Source organism: Coenobita brevimanus, unplaced genomic scaffold (genome assembly GCF_032717465.1).
Source record: "Coenobita brevimanus isolate Jiangsu-jjx unplaced genomic scaffold, ASM3271746v2 jjx.HiC_scaffold_2662, whole genome shotgun sequence".
NCBI classification, from domain to species: Eukaryota; Metazoa; Arthropoda; class Malacostraca; order Decapoda; family Coenobitidae; genus Coenobita; species Coenobita brevimanus.
This window is the reverse complement of record NW_027643612.1, coordinates 186,040-197,291: the sequence shown is the minus strand read 5'-3', so window position 1 is coordinate 197,291 and position 11,252 is coordinate 186,040. Positions and strand designations below refer to the sequence as shown.

Here is an 11,252-nt window from a genome sequence, read left to right as displayed (position 1 = left end):
CGGCACCAAGGGGGGGCTGAAGCCCCCCCAATAATGAGCCAAGCCCCCCCATCAGCCCCCCCAATATTGCCAGATTCCAAAGGCGAATTTAGGCAGAACGTCCCTTATTTGAACTTTCAATTTTGTATTACTAGTTACAAATAATACACAAAAGTTGACGAAACGAAGTGTTATAAGTTTAGGAAAAGATTCAAGACAATAGATTAAATCGTGATTATTATTTTTAGCTGTTAGCATTTAGCAGATTCTGAATGATAGTAATTTCACGGAAATTACGGAAAATTTATCAGTTGACTCAACTTCTAAGGAAAACTTCCAGCCTAGTTCTAATACTAAGGGTAACTTATGTTATAATATATTCTGTGAAATTCTTGTAATTCAGATGGTTAGTTTACATATCCTATAATGAAAATGATAAGTGAAAGTAAATTACAGCATTATTTTATTAAACTACATTAGCCATTCTTTTAGTGTATTACGACTGTACGATTATTATCTCGTCTTCAGAAATATAATTGAATGTCGATTATGTCATAATTCGAGGCAGGAAGTTAATAAATTTGAATATATTTGATTAAAATGAAGTAAAGGATTCACATTGCTATAGGGCCTACATGGTCCTAGGCTCCTAGCCTAGCCCAGCATTAACGAATCGAGTGCACGATGAGCCATTCCTGTTCGATTCCTGTCAGCTACCAGACCAGTCTACCATGTGACGCGGTTGTGTGTAGATCTCCGAGTCTGTTGGCTGTTAATTGCTTAGTTCTGTAGACACTGAATTACTGAGCAGCTGAGCTTATTAGTTGTGGTTTTTGTCTTGCACTGATTTACAGGTATGGTGTAAGTTGATTTTTTTCTACTTAAAAATGTATATAGGCTACTATAAGATTATAAGAAGCTGTGGAAGGAAGACTAAAATAGTGTGAAAATATCTGGTCTGTTGTAATGCTAATATGCAGTTTTATGCTTCTGTGATCTGTGTGCTTGTTTATGCTGTTTTCCCTGTTTATGAAAGTAACTGATGGTGGTTTATCATATTTGATCACATAGGCCGGTTTGATCATGGAACGCTACCTGTTACCCAAGATCCCCAAGAAGAGGCTGCGAGATGATGATCCTCCTACAGACACACCTGCTGTTAATGAGGACCTGGACAGTGGTGATCGTGATTGTGAGTCTGCAGCCTTACTAGGTGAGGCTAGTGCAGAACCCCAGCCACAAGAGGGCACTTCTCACACCCATGGTGAGAAACTACTACCTGGACCCAAGGACCTGAGCCAGCTTCCAGATAGTGGTCCCACCTGTCCAGACTTGAAGAGATACCCAGCCACAGAATACAGTAGCCAGTCAAGGTCATTCAACAAGAACTGGCGTGATCATCATTCGTGGCTGGAGTACTCCACGACCCTAGATGCTGCATTCTGCTTTGCATGTCGTCATTTCGGTCATGTACACTTAAGCAAATGTGAGAAGTCCTTCACCCATGACGGCTTTCGGAACTGGAAGAAGGCAACCTCATCTCTGAAGTCTCATGATAATTCAGCAGGACACAAGTTCTCTATGCAAGCTTGGGCAGAGTTTAAGATGCAGAAAACAACAGGTTCTAGGATCATACATGCTTTTAATACCAACCATGAAAAAACTGTAAAGAAAAACAGACATTACATTAGAGCAGTAATACACTTACTGCTCTACACAGGCTGCCAAAATGTTGCCCAAAGAGGTCACAAGGAAGACACTGATTCTGGCAACAAAGGTAACTTCCTGGAACTGCTGGACCTGATTTCCAGGTATGATGACATTGTCAAAAAGAAACTCAGTGGTGGTCCTGGCAATGCTAAATATACTCACCACGATATCCAAATGAACTGCTCGCCATCATAGCTTCAATAATCAGAGAGGACATCAGCAACGAGGTCCTAAGAGCAGAGCATTTTGCCCTAATGGTGGATGAGACCAAGGATATCAGCAAACAAGAACAGCTGTTCATTGTGGTGAGGTATCTCCACAAACAGAGCCTTCATGAGGTGTTCCTTGACTTCACAGCAGCCGAGGGTCTGGATGCAGACTCATTGCTCAACAAGATCTTGGAGACCCTGGCAAAATGTGGTATTGACCACAACGCCTGCATTGGCCAGTGCTACGATGGAGCTACAGTCATGTCAGGGCACATCAGTGGTATACAGGAGAGGTTTAGGAGAAAGGTACCACAGGCTGTGTATGTCCACTGTTATGCTCACAGGCTCAACCTTGTGCTCGTTGATTGTGTACACAATATCCAGGCTGCAGCAGAGTTTTTTGTGGCTATACAGATTTTGTACAAGTTCTTCTCTATGTCAGTAGTACATGAAGAATTTATAAAGGTGCAAAAAGAATTAAATCCCACAAGGCAGCACATAGAGTTGAAGCAACTGACACAAGATGGACCTTCCAACATGCTGCTTGTCTGGCAGTGAAAAGAACCCTACCTGCCATAGTGACAACCTTGAAACGTCTCATGGAGGGAGACAATGCACACACAGCCACTGAGGCAAAGGGCCTGTGCATCCTGCTAGATCAGCAATTTGTGACAATTCTGATGGCCATGGAAAAAGTGTTACTGATGACCAAACAACTGTCAAACCACCTCCAGTCACATGACCTTCAGCTGGCCTCTGCAGAGGACTTGATGCAGTCTGTCATGTCTGGACTGACAGAAATGAGGACTGAAGCTGCCTGGAAGGAGTTAGAGGAGGCTGCTGAGGAATTGTGCAAGGTAGTTGGGATACGCACTGAGACTGAGCGTCCAGGTAGACAACGATCTGCTCCCAGACACCTGGATGAATTCATCATAACATCCAGTACAGGTCAGAGGGATGGAGCTATACCAGATGCCAGGAGAAGGACCTTCTATGCCATCATAGACAGAATGCTCAATGAGCTGAGCAGGCGATTTTCATCTGATGCCTGTAATGTTCTGATGGGTGCTGCTGCCTTGAATCCTAAGCACATTACATTTCTGAACAAAAATGCGCTGTCAGGAATGGCAGCCAATTATGGAGTGGCAGAGGGTGATCTTGCAGTGAAGGTCCACCAATTGACAAGACTAATAGCTAGGAAGGGAGACAATGGCCTAGAAGTGTCCACACCACTTGAGCTCGCAGCCATGCTGGAGCCATACAAGGACGCCTTTATAGATCTGTATAAAATTGTATGCATTGCAGTGACCCTCCCTGTCACCTCAGCTGCCTATGAGAGGAGCTTCTCATGTCTGAAACTCCTCAAGACATACTTGAGGAACAGCAGTGGCAACAACCGCACCAGTAACCTTGCTGTAATATCAATTAATTCTAGGAGGGCCAAACAGCTGAACATTGATGCCATTATAGACACATTTGCTGCCAATCACCAGAACAGGCGCATAGTTTTAAAGTAACGTGACAGTCGTTACACCTTGATTTAATAATACTTCTGCTTCTTCAGACTGTATTAACTTCATTACATAGAATTTTTTTCTGTCATGTTAACTGCTTGCTTACACATGATGTCTAAATTAATTGAGTTAAACTTCAATCTTATGGAATAAACTGGAAATAATAAATGTTATTATGTTGCGTATACATTAATCTGAATTTCCTTGCTAGTTTTATGTCTTTCATTTGGCAGAATTTTTGATGAGATAAGAAATGTTATACATTAACACCGCAGTTTCAAAGAGCACAGGTGTCTAAAATGAACCTCAGTACATTCGGATATTATGAATATGTACATACCAATTTTCCATCAACACTTCAGTTTCATGACATTTTGTGAAGCCCCCCCACATTTTACCCCAGCCCCTCCTCAGCCCCCCTAATGAAAATTTCCTGGCGCCGCCACTGCATGACAGTATTGTGATACCAACTCTAACGTATGGAAGTGAAGCTTGGATGTTGTTGGAAGGACACAAGTCAAGAGTGAGAGCAGTGGAAATGAGTTATTTAAGAGAAGCCTGTGGAGTCACATGGAGAGACAGGCTGACGAATGAGGATATAAAGGAGCGTTGTGGTGTTGATGTGGATGTGATAGGAAGCGTTATGAGGAACACACTGACGTTGTTTGGCCATGTGGAGAGGATGGACGGTGAAAGACTGACGAAGAGAGTGTATGTGAGTGAGGTGGAGGGGGGAAGAGAGAGGGGGAGGCCGAGGATGAGATGGAGGGATGGGGTGGAGAGGTATATGAGAGAGGGGGGTGTGAGTTGGGAGCAGGGCAGTGAAATGGCGGGGGACAGGGCGACTTGGAGGCGATTTGTTTGTGGCCACCCCAAACGGGATTGAGGAGTCTGGCAATAGATAGATAGATAGAACTTTCAGATTCCTCCTCCTACACACTGTCCCAAATTCATTCACCAAACCTTGCAACTCTCATTCATCTTCACTCAACAATACTGTATCATCAGCAAACAGCAACACCAGAAGCTTCCAAATGCTTAACATAATGTCTGAATTAATGGCATATCTGTCACACTGATCAGAATTAAGACGTACTGTAACGATATCTTATACATGTACTTTATGGGTCATAACCAGGACAACACAACTCTCATCTAGTTCCTATGTTGATATATAAACCCAAATATCTAAGTATGTATGGACGAACTAATGGCATACTCATCATATTTATCAGAATTAACTTATTATAAATCAATTACTTACTTACTAGGTACTGTGCTATATAATAGAGTAGTTTTCTCAATATTCATTGTACTCACCAAAGATCCTGAGATGGGTGAAAACAGAGGAGGAAGGTACACACTGTCCCTGCAAGGAAAATGGAATGATTACTATAACTGCACAATATATGGCTACATAAAACTAATATTATAATTGTGGATTTCTCTCAGAATAAGGCATAAAAAATTGTCATTCCAATTTGCGAATATCTCTGCACGTACATGTTATCTCATGCATGGTGTACACTAACATTTTTTTTTATATATATGCTTGCCTGGTGCACGTGTGAGTGAATGTGTGAATATTTTACGTATACATGTGTGTGTGTGTGTGTGTGTGTGTGTGTGTGTGTGTGTGTGTGAGCGCATGTGTTTGCTTCGTGTTCCATGTGTTTTCTGTATCTGGTGCCCCGTTATTCGTCTGTTTTATATATTTTGTTTGTGCTTTGTGTTACTGGAGCTTTATATGCTTGTATGTCTCGTGTGACTAAAGGTGAACTGCTTAAGAACAGTTCCTTTTATAGATACGATTGCTTCTTCAGGAATACAGCAAATGTTTTCAGTTTATTTCGCTCTGTGGACGAGTGTATAACAGCGTCGTGGAAAATACTGGAATTAGAAAAACTGCAGTAGATACAGCCTTGTGTACCAGATATCCTGCCCAAGTTTCATTAGCAGATACGTTGTCCAAGTTGAATAAAATCGTCTGAAGTAAGAATAAGCTTGAAGATACATTGCTGTACTGAAAGTCATTGGATATGCCTTGTTTTATGTCTTTTCATATGTGGCTGCCAGATAACAGACTCAGGTTCAGTCATTTATGGCAAGCGTTAATAGATATGCTCAGTGCCTCCTACTTCCCTCTTGTGCAAGGGTGTTTATTGTCTATTACACTCCTGCTATTGGTAATTTGTCAAGAGCATGTTTTTAGCTTCCTACCTCCCTCGTGCAAGGCTTTTTACTGCTGATTACACACACCATAAAGGGAGTCGCACACGTCCTGTCTGATTAAACAATGACAACTCTCTCAAATCATTCATGGTCTTCTCATAGCCTTCATCAGCCTCTGAACCACGTAGTCTCGTCTGCTTATACTTGAACTCCTCATAGTCCTCATCAGCCTAAGAACTACCTATGACTAGCATCCAGCACGGTAAATGTTTCCCTGGTGTACAGGAAACCATTTGGCTTGTCACTCAGTGTAGAGTCACCCACAGGCAGAAGGAAGGGGAAAGAATGAAGGAAAGAAAGACAGAAGAGGGGGTGTAAAGTCACCTGTAAGCAGAAGGATGAGGAAAGAATTAAGGAAAGAAAGAGAGAAGAGGATGGAAGGAAAGAAGGATGGAGGAGAGGAAAGGGCAGACCCTCGAGAGCAGCTCTACAACGAGTGAGTGGATGGTGAGCGCTCCCACCTACCACAAATAATAATAATAGTAATAATAATAAGTACTTTAATAACCCTGTCTCCTGCCATGTCACTGATCCCCCCCTCTCATATACCTCTCCATTCCTACCTTATCCTCAGTCTCCCTTCCTTCTCCCTCAACTCCCTATGCCAAATGAGGAGGATGGTGGACCGTAGGAGAAAGGGAACTTCTGGTTTCCTGTCCAGGCAGCTGGCTGGTATTAACGTGGCAGCTGGTTGGTATTAATTTGGCTTTCTTCTCCCCCCCTGATCCCTCTCTGTAGGCGGTTTCCATGGCTCAGTCAACTCACACACCTGAAAATATACTATACATTAGTTCTTTCCTTTCAAACCTTGATTAACAAAAGTAGCTTGTTGGCAGCAAGAACATTATCATCTGGAGACAACATGAGTTAAATAACTTGGCAATAACAAATGCAAGATGTTTTCAATAATAATTCATCCATCCATCCATCATCCAATCCTACATTGCCCCATGTGGAGCATAGGAGCCCGGGGCTAGGTAACTGGTCCCGACAATTATGATGAGAGTGACCAGCCTCACTCATCCCTGAGTGGCATTACATAAGCAATCAACCCCAACCATCCCTTGGATATAAACCTTCACCGGCTCAATCCAATTGGAAAATCACAATTACCCACTAAATCACCAGGCGCCAAAATTTGGTTATATGGTTTCAACCCAGCATAGTAAATGGTTTCCTGGTGCACAGGAAACCATTTGACTTGTCACTCAGTGTAGTCACCCACAGGCTGAAGGAAGGGGAAAGAATGAAGGAAAGAAAGACAGAAGAGGGAATGTAAAGTCACCCGTAGGCAGAAGGACAAGGAAAGAATGAAGGAAAGAAAGACAGAAGAGAATTGAAGGAAAGAAGGATGGAGGAGAGGAAAGGGCAGACACCCGAGAACAGCGCTACATCGAGTGAGTGGATGGTGAGCGCCCCCACCTACCACAAATAATAATAATAGTAATAATAATAACTACTTTAAGAATAAAGAGAACTACTCTAAGTCTCAATGGTATGCCTAATGGGCCACATCCCCACACATCATTCAAGCCCCTGAAATCCTGATACCACAACACAGGCATAACTATCCACACACAGGAGGAGGCCGTAGCATGGGCCGAACAGGGTAGTATCCCCGAGGGGAATGGGAATGCTGGTGATAGGGAGAGCTGCAGCTCCTGTTTCACTAGCTATCTAACCATCCCCCTTTGCTGACCTTTTCAGTGTGACAGCAACATGGAGAGTAGACCAGCATACTCTCCCAAACATTTCCTCTAACTATCTATGCACTACACCACATGCACTTTACATTTCACACAACGTATCCCACTACGTTACAGGGGTTGGCGCCAGCAAGGGCATGCGGCCAGAAAACTACGCCCCCGTTACCTAGTGGCGGACTTCTGGGGGGAGGCGTGGTGTGGGTTCCGCCGGCATAGATCATGGGTCCAGGGCGAGATGGGGCTCGGGCCTGTGCTAGAGGGTACAGGGCATTGCGGTTCCCAGGCTGCTGCTTACGCCCAATAGAGAGGGGCCCGAACCTGGGAGTAGCGCCCCAGGAGGCTGCCCTATCAGTGGGTGTATAATGGCAGGATAGTTGCAGTGCCAAGACGCGCTTGGAGGGTGTCCCTGCAGCTGTCCTGGCAGGATGCCCCGAGGCCACTACCACAGCCACTGGTAAGCTGGTGGGCTAGGGGTCCCAGATCCATTGCCTGGACCTGGAACTGTGCAGTGAGTGGGACCTGTGCTGTGTCTGTCCCCCTTTATTAATACTGATGATGACAAAACAAAATAAGTTTCAAAGCAAGCCTGAGGACAGTAAATCATCCATGGGGATGAGGGTGGGCTCACGGAATGTGGGAAGTTTGAGGGGAAGAGCAGGGGAAGTCGTTGAGGCATTCAGTAGGAGGTGGGTGGATGTGGCGTGTTTGCAGGAAGTCTGGTACAGGGGTGGATCAGCCAGAAAGATTGTTGGGAAGGACTGTTGCTATAAGATGTTTTGGCAGGGGGTGACAGACGGATATGGAGGTGTTGGTGTGATGGTTGCGGAGAAATGGGTGGAATATGTTATAAATGTTTTGAGAGTAAGCGATAGGATATTGGTAGTGAAAATTCTGTTGGAAAGAAAGATAGCTGTGATTATATCGGCATATGCTCCACAGGCAGGATTGGATGAATCAAAGAAAGATATATTTTGGGATGATTTAATATGTGTAGTGGGTGGTATGCGGGATGATGAGATAGTGATTTTGGGAGGGGACTTAAATGGTCATGTAGGTGAAGCAGCACAAGGTTATGAAGGAGTGCATGGGGGATGTGCATATGGTCTAAGGAATGCAGAAGGGGAAAGGATACTCGAGTTTGGGGAGGCAACGGACATGATTGTGTGCAACACATATTTTAGGAAAAGAGACAGTAGGTTAATTACATATGAGTCTGTGGGAAATAGCAGTCAGATAGATTATTCTCTGGTTAGGAGGGCCGATAGGAGGTTAGTGAGGGATGTTAAAGTTATAGGAAGTGAGGAGTGTGTGCAGCAGCACAAACTATTGATTTGTGATATGGTGCTTAAAGAACAAGTGATGAAAAAGAGGACTTATGTACCTAGGAGGAAAATATGGAAGCTGAAAAACCAAGTAGTAAGGGATGCCTTCTATAGCGAGTTGAGGAGAGTGGTGGCTGAACAGGGAGCTGTAGACAGAGGCGTTAATGAACAGTACAGAGCCCTCAAGAAATAGTTCTTGAGAGTTACTGATGTAACATGCGGCTGGACAAGAGGACCACCAAGACATAAAGTAACTTGGTGGTGGGATGAGGGTGTAGAAGTTGCAATTAAGGAGAAAAGAAGGCTTTTCCGGGAATGGAAGAAGGGTGGTAGCAAAGAGGAATATTTGGCTGCCAAGCGTAAGGCTAGGAGAGAGGTATACAGGGCAAAGTCTGAGTCACAGAGACAATTACTTGATAACCTAAATCATGAGGAAAGGAAAAATATATTTAGGGTGGCAGGTCAGGTGAAGAGGGATAATCGGGATATCATAGGTGAGCAGTGTGTGAAGAATCATGAAGGAAAGTTAGTGGTGAACAGTGAGGATATTAAAGATGCATGGAGAGAGCATTATAACCGGTTGTTGAATGAGGAGTTTGACTGGGACAGGGAAGGTTTGGAGCCAGCAGATCCAGTGTCTGGCCCTTGGCCTTTGATTGATACTGCTACTGTGAGTGAGGCAATAGGCAGGATGAGGGTGGGGAAGGCAGCAGGTGTGTCTGGGTTGACTGCCGAAATGTTGAAGGCCTAAGGCGATATAGGGGTGAGTTTAGTCACTGACCTGATAAATAGGATTATTTAGAAGTGTGTTGTCCCAGATGATTGGCTGAAGTGTGTAATTGTAAATGTGTATAAAGTGATGCCCTGGAAAGAGCAAATTACAGAGGTATAAAGCATTTAGATCAGATAATGAAGGTAATGAAGAGAGTTTTAGAAGGTATGATTACAGAAAGAGTGAATATTGATGAGATGCAGTTTGGGTTTATGCCAGGTAGGGGGACCACTGATGCCATATTCATTCTTCGACAGCTTCAGGAAAAATATATATTGGTAGGAGAAAGGATCTTTATTTCGTTTTTGTTCATTTGGAAAAGGCCTTTGACAGAGTCCCTAGAGAGGTGGTGAAGTGGGCAATGAGAAAGCTTGGCTTGGAGGAGTGGCTGGTTAGGGTGGTTATGGCTATGTATGTGGGTCCTCACACCCAGGTGACAGTGAATGGAGATTTGAGTGATGAGTTTTCCGTGAATGTTGGTGTGCATCAGGGGTCAGTCTTGAGTCCCATGTTGTTTATCATGGTACTTGAAGCCCTTTCACGTGACTTTAGAAACGGACTCCCGTGGGAGTTGTTGAATGCTGATGATTTGGTGTTGATTGCAGAGAATGAAAGGGAGGCGGAGGAAATGTTTAGGAAGTGGAGAGATGGCATGGGGCAAAAGGGTTTAAGGGTAAATGCAGATAAAACAAAAGTGATGATATCTAGGGTTGGTGGCGGTACTGTCAAAGACGAGGGAGAGTGGCCATGTGCAGTTTGCCATAAGGGCGTGGGAAGTAATTCCATCTTGTGCGGTGTGTGTGATAAATGGGTGCATAAGAGATGTAGTGGTATCAGAGGTAGACTGCGAGACAATGCTGATTTTATGTGTACGGCGTGTCGGGGTGAGCAGATGGAGATTGTCAGACGTGAAATGATTGAACTTGCTGGTGAATCTCTTGAGTGTGTGGAAGAGTTTTGTTATTTGGGAGACATGTTGTGTGCTGGAGGTGGGGCTGGAGCTAGCTCTGTGGCTAGGGTGAGAAGTGGTTGGAAGAAGTTCAGGGAGCTCTTGCCTCTCCTGACATTGAGAGGGCTCTCCCTACCTGCTAAGGGGTCTTTGTATGCAGCATGTGTTAAGAGTGTAATGCTGTATGGCAGTGAGACCTGGGCAGTGAAGGAGGAAGATATTCGCTGGCTCAGACATACAGAAATGACAATGATTAGGTGGATGTGAAGTGCGTCCCTGCGTCCAAGGCCTGGAGGGGCTGGGTTTACAATGGAAGAGTTGAGAGGTAGGATGGGACTGGAGTGTATTGGTGTTGTGATGAGGAGAGGTAGCTTGAGGTGGTTTGGACATGTGGACAGGATGGGGGATGATAATTGGGTGAGGAAGGTGAGAAGTGTTAATATTGGGGGTGGGGTTATGAGGGGCAGACCAAGAAAGACATGGGACGAGGTCATGAAGTGTGACCTTAGGGTTAAGGGACTGAACAGGGAGGCTGCAATGGATCGTGCAGCGTGGAGAGCCGCCATTAGGTGACCAAGGCCAACACATGCAAGCATGTTGGAGCCTTTAAAAATGAAAACGAAAACAAAACACATGCATTTCAGAAAACCCATCCAATAATCCATCCAACTTTTCAAGTTAAATAAGTGCTGTCAACCCTCATCATGTACTCCCCATACAAATGTCATCCAATCATCATCTATCTGCTCAGCAAAAAATCTAACACACACCAAAATGAGATACTGGTCTCTGGTTTGAATAAAACTACACTATCAGTCTACATATAGCCGGACCCTTTAATCCTGTATGGGGTGGCCAT

General features: G+C 44.3%; 1 protein-coding gene across 1 annotated transcript; it reads left to right on the top strand.

Annotated features, from left to right (window-relative positions):
• The first annotated feature begins 2,497 nt into the window (after positions 1-2,497).
• LOC145389966 (zinc finger MYM-type protein 1-like) lies at positions 2,498-3,415 on the top strand. Its single transcript, XM_080265066.1, has one exon. The coding sequence runs from the start codon at positions 2,498-2,500 to the stop codon at positions 3,413-3,415; it is 918 nt and encodes a 305-aa protein (XP_080121192.1).
• The last annotated feature ends 7,837 nt before the right edge of the window (positions 3,416-11,252 follow it).